At 38.4% G+C, this 13,780-nt stretch overlaps 1 protein-coding gene across 1 annotated transcript; it reads right to left on the reverse strand.

The window, feature by feature from the left end:
- Positions 1–4,883: 4,883 nt before the first annotated feature.
- On the reverse strand, positions 4,884–6,826 carry LOC143907472 (uncharacterized). Its single transcript, XM_077424291.1, has 3 exons — positions 5,815–6,826; positions 5,282–5,535; positions 4,884–5,184 (listed from the first exon to the last, which is right to left on the reverse strand). Exons 1-3 carry the CDS (start codon positions 5,831–5,833, stop codon positions 4,954–4,956), a joined length of 504 nt encoding a protein of 167 aa, XP_077280417.1. The 5' UTR covers positions 5,834–6,826; the 3' UTR covers positions 4,884–4,953.
- Between the last annotated feature and the right edge of the window lie 6,954 nt (positions 6,827–13,780).

The following is a 13,780-nucleotide window of genomic DNA, read 5'->3' on the forward strand; positions in this document are numbered from 1 at the left end:
TGACAAATGTATCGTGACAGAGCGGTGCGAACCGATCGGAACGGGAATAAGTTGTTTTTTAATGCGGTATGAGCGACGAGTACGTAGAACTTTGCAAACCGGTGTTTAATCCTAAAATTAGAAAACCGATCGTAAAAATAAGCGAACCGCTCGTGAGGAATTGTTGCAGATCGGATTCGTGGAGAGTCGACGTAACGAGATATCTGATCCGTCGCGAAATCGGAATCGCCGATCGCCAATTGAACAGGAGGTTTTTCTATTGCCAAATATATTTGAAAAGAATACAGGACGGTATTTATACGTTTAATTGATTTAGACCCGACAGCGGTGATAATGTAGCAATAGCAATGTGCGTACTCGCGAATGAACGATCACCGTTATTACTCGTCCCGAGGAATCAGACGGCGAATCGCGCTGTTACGAGCCCATGCCCACGTTCTCGTCGGATTCGGACGAAGAATCGGCGAGACTCGAAACATCGTTATCGTCAAACGCATGTGCGTTGGTGGTGGTGAAGGAGGACGCGCGATGGAATCTGGCGACTCATCATTTGCGGAGAGAGATCGGAGCCGCAACTGCGCGCGAGCGCGCGTGGATAGAGACGACGATGGTAAATTCCGCTGGGGCGCACGATTATACGCGTAAATTGCCGCTCAAATATCATCATTATTATCAGAAGGTGTTCGGAGGAGAGATGCTACGTAGGATTTACACCTGCGGGTCTCGTCGTCTTTTCGATCGAGTGAAATTCTGTGTTCCCGAGGGTGAAAGGCCCTTCTGGATAACATGCAGAAAGAGTGCGACGAATTGCTCGCCGCGGACGTCCGCGACGCGGACGGATATCGCGCGTGGAGACGACGATGCGACGAGTGTCTCCAGCTCCTGCGGGAGAGCTGTCGAGTCGGACGCTTCGGAGGGCGAGGCAACACCGGAGCCGTGACCGCTCTGGTGGCTCGAATAGCGCGACTGGAAGGTTCGAGGGAGGATCTGCGTCGGCGATTCGAACGCGCCGTGGGTGCCGGTTTGGACGGTGAGGGTGCAGGTAGCAGCAGCAGCGTCAGCGAAGGATTTTCGTGAATCGAGATCGATACGGCGTTCCGAGGTCGCGTGCTCACAGGCGTTGCGACGAACTCGACGTACATCGAACCCGCGCGATTTCTCGAGGATGCGAAGGGCACCGTGCTCGAAAAAGTGCAGGACAATTTGAACAAACACGCGTGTTTGAAGGTAAATGTCATGTTCAATGGAGAATTCGTAGCGAACGATAAGATCGACGTGAAGAGTATCGTTACGCGGAACGAACAGCTCCTCCAAGCGTCCGATTTGAGCGAGTGGTACGATAGGCGCGTGCGCGACGCAATTCTAGCAGGGTTGGACGAATTTCAGGAACGCGACAGCGGATGGACGTTGTCTAGAATACTGAACCTAACGGTGAACGTGAACAAGTGTAATCCCATGCGCGTGGGATGTTGGATGGAAATACCGCGAGGTATAAGACTTAAAAAGGCGGTGGTAAACGTGCGATCGGAGAAGGACACGTGTTTCGCACGCGCGGTGGTCGCGGCTCTGTATCCCGCCGAGCGGAACGCGGAACGATGCGGCTCGTATCCCGATTACGCGACGGTGCTGAATCTCGACGGGATAAACTTCCCCATAGATCTGAAACACATCGGAAAGTTCGAACGTCAGAATGACGTATCGATCAATGTGTTCACCACTCGGGAAGAGATTGAAAAGAAAGATAAGTACGGACGGGGCGCTGACGACAACGCGATCGTGCCTCTGCGGTTAACCGACGATAAGAGGGATAGACACGTAAATCTCCTGTATCTGCGCGATACGTTGCGTGGCGTCGTCAACGGGGGTCATTTCGCCTAGATAAAGAATCTATCGCGATTGGTGAATTCACAATTGACCGTGAGCCGCTGCGCGAAGCATGTTTGCGATCGGTAAGTAAAAAAAAAAAAAAAAACTGAGGAACAAGGAAACTGAGAGAGATGTTATTTAATATATGGCGTTACTTCGCAGATGCCTACACTATTTCTATACGCGCGAAAAGTTGGCCGCTCACAGCGTCGACTGCGGTCGAATGAACGACTGCGCCATCGTTTTTCCAAACGAGGACGATAAGTGGCTGTCTTTCGACAATCACGACAGGAAGGAGCAACTCCCCTTCGTGGTGTACGCGGATCTGGAGTGTCTTCTCGAACCATGGGAGAGGGAGAATGCCGAAGGGGGGGCGAGATACGCTTATCAGCGTCACGTACCGTTCAGCCTGGGTTACTATCTGTGCTGCACCTACGACGATACCGTATCCACGTACAGATATCGTCGCGGCGAGGATTGTGTTTCGTGGTTTGTTAAGGGTCGACAGGAGTCACGGCCGAACTCCGAATTGATGTTAGAGACCTCGCGCTGTGACAATACGAAACTTTGTTTCAGTGTCGCCAACGTCGAGAAACTAACTTCTGGGTTTTATGTGTGAATACGCACACACACCATTGAACTGCTCACGCGGACGCACAGTAGAGAGACATATGCTAAGACTGCGGCGTTGCCGCGTCTGTGCGGCGTTGCCGCGTGCTCCCCGCTTTAGCAATACGGCCTGAAAAATGCTTTCTGGCCGTCCGTAGCAGAAGGCAGTAACGTATCAAGGCCAACAAGCACCCGCTTTAGATAAATTTTGTGTTTTGCTGATGTATTTAGAAAATTTACAATAAACTAGAATGATTTATCAAAATGATTTTATATCAGCAATGCACACGTACTTTTGTTGTTAAAATTTTGCAGCAAATATTGAGATGCAAGTATTTGCGACAATTTTTCGTCAAATAATTTTTAAAATAATTTTATTACAAAACTACGCAATTAGGCAGTTCTGTATTGGAAAAAATTAGAAGAAAAATAAAATAACAACTTTTTTACTTGCTATAGTTTCTACAGTTACTCTCTCAAATATGACAATATCAGAAATGTTAAATAAATGAGAAAACATATTATTACGAGAACACTTTGCAAAATATATATATATATATATATATATATATATATATATATTATGACATATATGTGATATAACACTTACATATAATATATTACAAAAATAAAACTTATTGTGAAATATTTTCGTATAATATGAACTAAAGTTTTATAACATTAAAAAAAGAACAAAAAACGGAGTGTTTAATCAACATTATTATCCATCTAATTTATAAATACATCAGGCTCTCAATATTTGCTGCAAAATTTTAACAACAAAAGTACGTGTGCACCGCTGATATAAAATCATTTTGATAAATCATTCTAGTTTATTGTGGATTTTCTAAATACATCAGCAAAACACAAAATTCATCTAGGTTTTCATTTATGTCTTGCATGTATGTTGAGATACTGCACCTCTCTGGCCACTTTCTAATGCATAGCTAGAGCACACAGTCTTATCCAATATATAATACCGACTTCATTGGTACTATTTAATATCTTATTGATGTTTACTGCTTTTCTATTATTAAATTTTGTAGTTTTGGAATTTTTAATTATAACTCATTTACCTATAATATATAAAATAGATATTATTTTCAAGTTACATCATATTTTAATCACAGAGAATATGACAGATATATTTATAGCATTATTTACTTTAATCTTACCATTGATAATAATGCCAAGGAGTTTGGTGTTGAAAATTTATAATTACTTTAATTGACTTTATGTATAATTGTATATAAAATTGTATATAAAATCATTTTGATAATAAATCATTCAAGTTTATTGTGGATTTTCTAATAGCAAAACACAAAGTTCATCTGTGTTTTCATTCATTTCCTGCATAACTAATTATAATGTATGTAAAGAGTTACTGCGCATTTCTTGCACTTCTAATAATTTTTTTCCTTGTAATATAAATGAATGATGTAAAACATAATTCATTTTATTTGTATGAAAATAAATAGGCAAGCAACAAAAAAAACGAAAAAAATTATTAGGAACTATTATAATGCATTCAATGTACAAATCTGGATGGATGTCGTTCTACAAATTTTTAATGTAAATCAAGGACCTATTAAAGAATTCAAATCCATGTTAATTGCCAGTATGAAATCTACACATGTGTCACAAGATTTTGGGACGTATATAGAAAAAGCAGTGACCGAAGCTACTAAATTTGCATCCAGACATTTAAAAAAAATTGAGCTTACTAATAAGAATGGATAAGCGATTATACTTGTTAAAAATTATAATATTATTAGCACAAGAAATACATATAATTGTAATAAAATCATATTTTTATCTATAAATGAATGTATGTGTTTGTCCGCTATGCAAATCTATACAGTTTTGAAATTAAATCAACCTAATTTGGTATACTATTTTATGATACTCTAACTTATTGTTAGACCGTAGACGTATTTTGAGAACCGCATCATTACCGATTTTTTGGGATATCGGTTCTAAAATATTCATAATGTCTGTCTGTCTGCCTGACTTACTGCGAACTACTCATTTATTAATGGACCGATTTACTGAAAACTGGTGCGAAAATTTGTCTAACTTTTCGGAAATAATGTACTAATATATAACATTCTTACAGGTGGTGTGTACGTATGTTTGGACGTTATTCTTAAAAACTTATCAACCAAATCTTAAAGTATTATATATATGAAACAGGGGTAGAAAAACTAAGGAATATAATAGAATTCAACAAATTGTTAATAAAGGTGTTACCGATTTCTGTCTAAAAAAAATCTACGTGATTGCTCTTATATCCGTAAATTTTGAAATATCGAGCTAATTTTTTTTATAGATAGAGTATCATTAGGAAGGTTGTTGATGAATTCGGTGAGGATCATGGGCGATGTAAAAAAGTTATTAAAAATATGTTTTTATGAATTATATATTGGAGCATATATATATATATCATTATACATATTACATATAAGAAACCAGAATATGTTAGAATATGTTCCATACATAAACTTTTCCTCCTCCGCGACCTGTTCCCCGACCTCTTCCCCGGCCTCTTAGTTGAGGTGTTGAAGGTGGTTGCAACGAGGGTGGCGGAGGTGGTTGCAATGAGGGTGGCGGAGGTGGTTGCAATGAGGGTGGCGGTGGTGGCGGCGGCTGTTGTAGCCGTCGCTCGCGGCGGCGTTGGCGATACCGCCTTCTTCGCTCCGACTGAGGCAGCTGTACAAAAAATAATATGAATTATTATTTTATTATTTTAATTTTGATTATTATATTAGTTATATTAGTATAAAAAATGTTTCTACAAATTACTTACAGCTTGATGTTGTGCGCTAGGCATTATGATAATGCATGGCGGTCTGGGCGGTAGACCGCGCACCGGGAGGCCGTAGATCGGTAGGCCGTGCACAGGTGGGCCGTGAACCGGTGGGCCGTGAACCGGTGGGCCGTGAATCGGTAAGCCGTGTGCAAGGAGACCGTGCGGCACGGCAATCTCATGATTCTCATTCGGCTGATTTATTGGCACGTGATCAACCGGCACGGGTAGTCCCGGGGCCGGTAGCGGTATTGCTGCAAACAAATGTTTCATATGTTGTATCAATATATAAAAAATACATACAAAATATTATATATGTACACTTGTATAAATATAAGTATATACCTATATCAAAAAATTGACAGGTTGAGGGTTAGGTTTATGGAAAATTCTAAATATCTTATGTAAATAATGCTTTACATTACATTTTATAAATTACATGTACTAAATATGTATTCAGTATGTACATATGTACATGTACATATATAATAATACATAATACATATATATAAATGAAAGAAACGATTACTCACCATGCTCTCGGTTCGCCATTACTCAACCAACAACAAACATAAAGGTAGTCGCGGTAGTCGCGCGACGCGCGACCAATCAAGAACTTTTATGTCGTCATTGGTTTGTGACTTATATATGTATATATATTATATATATATATATATATATCTCTCGAGTATATTGTTTTTACTGCAGTCTGTTAGAGAACAGTACGGCGTACGGAGTGTTTTATTCTTAGCGCTTAGTTTTGTTATTATTGACTGTTGTTTGGAGTGTAATTTTATTAGTATTATTTATAGACATATGAGAAATTATATATAATACTCTCATTATGTCTAAATATACTTATATTCGGAAAATTCGGTCGGCAAAACGTATCTCTATGAAAAAGAGACTGCGTTTAGCACGACAAATTTTGAATAAGAAGTCTTTCATCAATGAAGAAAGAATTATCGAGAGAAGATCGGAAGTTCCAGGTACGTGTAATCAATTACATGCATGCGTCGATGAGAGAAATGTTGATGATGACACGTCGACATCGCAAACATTATCTTCTATGGATACATTTTTGCAATCTGTCGATGCATGCGTGACACAAAAATGTCAATCGATAGAAGATATTTTTAATGATAATGATTCAATGGGATCTCTATCAGACGTTCGCGAATATTGTATTACGAATGTGACGGAATGTGAAATCAAAGAATTCAGAATGCAAAACAGTATAATGGATGATATCGAAGATGTCGAAGACGTTGAAAACGTCCAAGATATCGAACATGTCGAAAACGTTGAAAACGTCCAAGATATCGCACATGTCGAAGACGTTGATAACGTCCAAGATAATAACGCAGATGTCGAAGACGTCAACGACGTCGAAGACGTTCATCAAGATATCGAAGACGTTGAAAATGTCGAAAATGTCGAAGATATTGAAAATTATGATTTGCATGTTGAACATGGGAACATTGACGCTGGAAAATTATGTTCTGCACAAATTGGTGGACGATGCTTCGTCGATTTCGGACATGTTTTTGCTGAATTGCAGAGACTGTCCGCTCACTGGATCAATGAATGTCGTTTCACTGATCTTGTCATAACTAAAATAAAGCGTGTCGGTCTGAAAATCAAATTTATTGTAGAATGTCGAATGTGTCACTACAGAAGTAGCTTTTGGAGTGAACCGACAGACGACAGAAAATTAGATGTCAATAGAGGTATCGTAGCCGGTACTATATTGACAGGGACTGGTCACAAGCAGCTCGAAGAACTTCTTGCTGCTGTGGATGTTACATGCATGAGTAATAAAACGTACATAAGTTTTCATAATGAAATGTCGGAAGCCTTTGCCGCCGCTGCGGAAGAAGAAATGCGCATGGCTGGAGAAGAGGAAAGACGTTTAGCAATTGAAAGAGGAGATGTTATTGATGGTGTTCCACATATACCCGTAATAACAGACGGCTCGTGGATGAAGAGATCCTACCGCAGCGGTAGTTATGATTCTCCATCTGGAGCAGCTATTATTACGGGACATTATTCGCAAAAAGTTTTATTTGTTGGCGTTAGAAATAAATATTGCGTTATATGCGCAAGAGCAGCAAAACTTTCTGGAAAACCGAAAGAACATAAATGTTTTAAAAATTGGGGAAATAATCAAAGCTCAACAAGTATGGAAAGCGATATAATCCTCGAAGGCTTCCGGCTTAGCTTAGAAATGCATGGATTAATTTATGATAGATATATCGGTGACGGAGATAGTAATGTAGCAAAAAAATTGAGAGATTTTCCACCGTACCCAAATATTGTTGTGGAGAAGATTGAATGCACGAATCATCTTCTCCGCAATCTGTGTAATAAAATTCGCGAAGCGGGTAGTAGTGGTGGTAGAAATATCGCAAAATTAAAAAAAATCGTTACGAACAGCGTGATGAAAATTCGTAACGCTGTAGTAAAGGCTATAACGTATCGCCGCAATAGTAAAGCATCCTGGAAGCAAAAAGTCGCAGATTTAATAACAGATTTACAAAATGTACTGAGCCATGTATTTGGTGAGCATAAAGATTGCGCTTCCCTTCAATATTTTTGTACTGGCAAACGAAAAGAAGGTGAAATAAATCTTGTGCCCCAATTGCAGAAGGCAGGGTTATTTTTAAAATTAGAAATTGCAATGAAACGCGTTATAGACAATGCTAATAGTTTATTATATCAATTTACTAGTAATTCTGTGGAAAGTTGCAATGGAATTATTAGTAAATTTATTGGCGGTAAACGTATACATTTTGCGAGGAGAGGCTCTTATCAAACGCGCGTGAAAGCTTCTGTAGTACAATTTAATAGTAGGAAAGCATTGAGTTCTACTTGTCGTGTAATGAATAAAGAACCACCTGCATGTACAAATGTTGTAGAAAATCGAAATATTAAAAAAATTGAGACTTATCAAGAACGCACACACGCGGCAAAAGAATTAGGTCTCTCTGTTCGTACATCAAAATATTTTGCTAAAACATTTACGTCCGATAAAGATTACGGACCAAATGCGGAACGACCAGATATAGAAGGTTATATGTACGAACAGTTGAAATCTAATCATTATCGAATGCTAAAAGATCAGCAATGCAATAATGTTGTATTGGAATGTGCTACACGGGGTCAGCATGAAAACCCGATGTGGCACAACGTACGGCGAAATCTTCTCACTGCTTCAAACTTTGCCAAAGTTTGTAGTAGAAGAGAAACAACTTCGTGTCAAAATCTTGTTAAAGCAATTTTGTACCCTCCTCAATTGACGAATGTGGCTGTTGAGTGGGGTAAAGAAAAAGAAATAGTGGCACGAGAGCAATTGCAGGTGGAGTTGGGAATAAAAATTAATGATTGTGGAATATTTATTGATGATAATATCCCATATCTTGCCGCAACGCCTGACGGCATTGTCGGAGACGATACTATCGTTGAGATAAAATGTCCTTACGCGGCGCGGCAAGTGTCTCCCACCGATGCAATGCTGAATAAGATTGCTTCCACTCGTACAATATTTGATAAAATAGATAATACTCAAATGAATCAAAGACACGCGTACTACTTCCAAGTGCAGGGACAACTCCACATAACGCAAAGAAAATATTGCATTTTTGCTTTGTGGACACCCTTTGGATTGAAGTACACGATTGTCGAGCGTGATGACAGATTTTGGGAAACAAAAATGTTATCGCTGCTTAAACGATTCTACGAGGACTGCTTGGTTCCTGAAATAATAGATAGTAGAGCAGCACGAAAAATGCCTATTCGGGAACCGCAGTATATCATCGAAGCACAAGAAGTAGCTAGAAAAAAAGATATAAAAGTAGAAAGTAGTATTGAAACTAGCAAACAATTATTGTCGAACACTACTACCACTGTTGCTGTTCCAGAGCAAGATGACGATTGCATTATAACTGATTATTATATACGAGATCTAACTGAGGATGACATAAAAAGTCAAAAAAAATGTTAGATAATGTAATAACTTCTCTCCGCTTAGTGAAGGATAATATTTTGTCTATAACTAATAAATTAAATGATGAATCGTTAGATCTATTTTTACGCATTGTAAGAGAGACTTCTTGCTTTGAAACACAAAGTGTGTTATACTTACAATACCCGCACTTAATTGAAGCTAGTCGTAGCAATAAAAGCTTACAAATTATTGGCGGAACTTGCACAGATCATTGGCGATGTATTTATTTTGATGGCACCAAACTTCATGTGTACGACAGCCTATCTGGCACTACGTATGATAAATTGGCTGCTAAAGAGAAAGAATATATTCGCCTTCGTTATCCCACGATAACGAAATATGATATAATTTGTGAAAAAGTACAAATAAAACAACGGGATTCCATTTCTTGCGGAATTTATGCTGTGGCTTTTGCTACAACTGTAGCCTTGAAAGGAAATCCTTGTAATGAAAAATATTCAACTGACGTAAAATGCATGAGACGTCATTTATTTAAAATTCTAGAAAACAAAAAATTATTGCCTTTCCCGAATTAATATTTTTCATTATTTAACACATCTTTGTAAGCTTTTATTGCTAAATATTGCTCAATAATTGTTAAATTAACATTTGTTAAATATTACTAAATAATTGTCATTGTATAGAACATATAGTAACATGTAATTGTTACTGTATCTCGCATGCAAATAAAAATTTCGGAGAGACGATAAAAGAATATTGGATGCGTTCTCACGGGAATGGGCGTTGGAGGGACCCATTCTATATTTCATATATGTAATATTTATTATGACAATTATTTTATGTTATACTTTTGTTTTGAAAATAGTGCATTGCAAATCAGATCGCAATTTGAACTGAGGTGATTGCGTCGCAAAGTGTTAATATGAGATAAGTTCTTTTTGTTTTGCAATGTACTATTTTTAAAAATACATAGTAACAGGAACATGAAACAAATTACAAAATACAAAACCAAAGTTGCATGTAAAATAACAAAAAATATTTTATAAAGTATACTTCCCATAATATGGTTGAGGTCACTTTGCGACGCAATCATAACTTAGTTTAAATTGCGATCCACTCGAATTATTAATTCGTGTTGTTTATTCACATAATTTTATTGTTTTTTTCCAGATTTATAAATTAATAATATATTTTATTGTTATTATAATTAGTCTATGCACGCAGCATAGAGTTGCTTATTGTTGTAGGTGGAGTCACCATATTTAAAAGGCGGAACACTTTAAATGGAGAGGCGTGGATACCACTGACTCAACGCCATTATATTGCAGCAGGTAACGTGTGCACAGTGGGGGTTTTAGTGAGTAAGAATCTCACACTACCCCGGACAACGGAGGTACCTTTTGAAGGTTTCCCCCACGTGAAAAAAATTGCTTATTATAAGTACTTACTATACATTTGTTTATTGTAAGTACTAATAATTTGAAAGCATAAATAAATTGAGCTATTGCATCTCTTGCACCTCTAATAATTTTTTTCTTTTCTTTTTGTTGCTTGCCTATTTCCATACAAATTATGAATGATGTTTTACATCATATTTTTTTATTATATAAATTCCAAAACAATATTATATAATTTTTTTTATTTCATTAGTCATTTTAGTCTTTATATTGCTTTTAAATATATATTATATATTACATTTATATATTTTATGTATTTGTCAAATAAAGAAATATAATAAATAAAACATGTGCATTTTTTTCCGATTAAACACTAGAAATACCAAAAGCTATTTTCAACCGTTTCTATTTTTTAATATCCTGTTTTTTATTGTAAAAGTAGAAAATGTAGATTATAATAAAAAAATTATTCCAATGTGCTCTCGTTATCAGTACTCTTTCGAAGACTCGCCGTGGTGTGGGTGAGGCGCCGCGCGCATTATGATTATATACACATGAAAATAAGAGAATAGTCAAAACGCGGAAACGATATCGATTTTTGGCCTCTGGAGATCTCGTCGTCGCCTCTCTGGCTCGTCCCTGGGCGCAAATTTTCGCGCCTTGTGACGGCAGTGGGGCGCTGCCACGAAGCGGCGGGCCGCAACGTCACACTGTATATATTTTTTTACATGTACCTCTAATTTTTTGAATGTTTTTTTATATATGCAATTTTGTCACAAACTGTCGTGAATTATAAATCGTGTAAATTAAAACTAATACTCTTTTAATATCTTTTCTTTTTCTATGTTCTGTCCTGTATATTTTTGTCTATCCTTTTATATTTTTTTTATGTCTATCCTTTATACCAATTCTATGTCTCTCTCTATCTTTCTCTTTCTTTGTTCTATTTGTATTCGTAGGAAATGTAAAGAATTGTTTTCTTTAATATTAAAGAAAACAATTTTTACATTTTCTCTTGACGGAAAAGACCACCACCTTCTCGCGGTTTCCGTTGAGCAACAATATGTACGTTGTCCATGCATTTATTTGAGAACAATTACAATAAATTTATCATATTGTTGCACAAATAATTTATTCCTTTTTTAAATTTTATATTACATGTATTTGCCATTAGCAAAGTAATTATACTATCAAAACAATATTTCTAAAACAAACAATATATAATTTAATGTTTTATTTCACTTTTCTTGTGTTAACAATAATTTATTTTCTACATTAATAACATGATTTTTTTTAGAAGAAAGCGTACATATTGGCCAAGAGTGGATTTCTATTATTTACGCTTTTTCTGTTTTTTATTTCTTATATACAGTTTATTTTCAAAATAAAGATAATATAGTTTTATTAGATATTATTTATGTAATTGATCAATTTTACTAACATTTTTTGTTATTAGTTTCATTACTTATTTTAAATAAGAGACACACGATAGTGTTTCACGCCTAGTGTGGGAAGGGATATTTTATTGTCATATGCAATGTCATAATATATATTTTATTCATAAATCAACATCAGAAGGGAAACGCGAGACATAACAGACGAGTCAAGTCAGCCGACGCGCTAACGCATATGAACGCATACGCCGACTTTCGGACCGGCTATGGCTATGGCTATGCTTATGTATGCGCTCTTCTACCCGCCCGAAGCTGGCCGAGCCGCGCCGAGTCGCCGGTCGCCGCCGAGCGCCCAGCGCACACGTACACGGCTCCGTCAGCTGTGTGCGTGTCCCCACCAGGCGCGCAGGCAGCGGGCAAACAGCACCATTGGCACCTCTGAACACAGCCCTTGTCAGTATGTTACCACGGAAATTCCCCATAAGCTGCTCTTACTAGTGAGAATCGTTTGTCCCAAAGTTTAGCCTAATTACGTAATGAATCTCATTAAAATTAGGCTCATTTTAATCAGTAAGATCAGCCGCAAGCTGGTACAGAGCCGGATTTTGCATTTTGGCTCTTAAAAATTTATTATAAATAAAATACGGACTCGCAGCTGACAACCTGACCCGTGTCTAGCTGCGCGTTTCCCCACATTTATTATAAATTTTATTTTGATCCTTTTTCCAAAATCCGGCTCTGTACCAGCTTGCGGCTGATCTTACTGATTAAAACGAGCATAAGTAAAATAAGATTCGTTAATTAATTAGGCTAAACTTTGGGAAAAACGAATCCGTAATTCCCGACCGGCCGACAGAGGTCTCCACTCTTACTCCTGTCGACCCTTAACGAGCTTCGCGTTCTCGCGCGTCGCGCTAAGATTAAATTCTCCACCAATATATCTATGGTAGAACTTACGGAGGACGAGAAACGCGAATTTCAGTGCGCGACGCATTGTCACGTGTGTCGAAAAGTGTTCCAACCGGAGGACAAACGCATGCGAGATCACTGTCATCTAACCGGACGTTACAGAGGTCCGGCGCATGTTCGTTGCAATCTGAATTACAGAAAAGTGTACGTGATTCCCGTGTTCTTCCACAATCTGTCGGGTTACGACGCGCATTTCATCATCGAGAAAATCGCGAACGATTTCGAGGGCAAGGTCGAGCTCCTGCCGCTTACGAAGGAAACCTACATATCGTTCTCGAAGACCGTTAAGGAGACGCAGACGGATGGGACATGGGATCGGTACGTTAAGCTACGATTCGTGGACTCGTACAAATTTTTAGCCGCGAGTATCGAAACTTTGGCGTCCTATCTGAGCAAGTACAAGCTGAGAATAACGCGCTCGGAGTACGCGGATTTGAGCATGCAGGATCTTGATCTGCTCACTCGCAAGGGAGTATTTCCGTACGAGTACGTTGACAGCCTGGACAAGTTGCGGGAGACCGAGCTTCCACCGCGCGAGGTCTTTTACAGCTCCCTGACCGACGAGACCGCGAGCGAGAGCGACTACGAGCACGCGACGAGGGTCTGGCAACGTCTTCGCGTGCGAGATCTCGGGGAGTACAGCGATTTCTATCTCAAGACCGACGTGTTTCTTTTGGCGGATATCTTTGAAAAATTTCGGGACACGTGTATGGCGAGTTACGGGCTCGATCCCGCGTATTATTATACGTTGCCGGGGTACACGTGAGACGCA

This window comes from Temnothorax americanus, unplaced genomic scaffold, assembly GCF_048541705.1.
Source record: "Temnothorax americanus isolate GAGA-0224 unplaced genomic scaffold, ASM4854170v1 Scaffold82, whole genome shotgun sequence".
NCBI lineage: Eukaryota > Metazoa > Arthropoda > Insecta > Hymenoptera > Formicidae > Temnothorax > Temnothorax americanus.

Excerpts from the sequence above, each read along its gene's own strand:
- LOC143907472 (XM_077424291.1), bottom strand. Across the intron at positions 5,185-5,281 it reads CTAGCGCACAACATCAAGCT|CTGCCTCAGTCGGAGCGAAG; the intron begins GTAAGTAATTTG and ends TTTTTTGTACAG.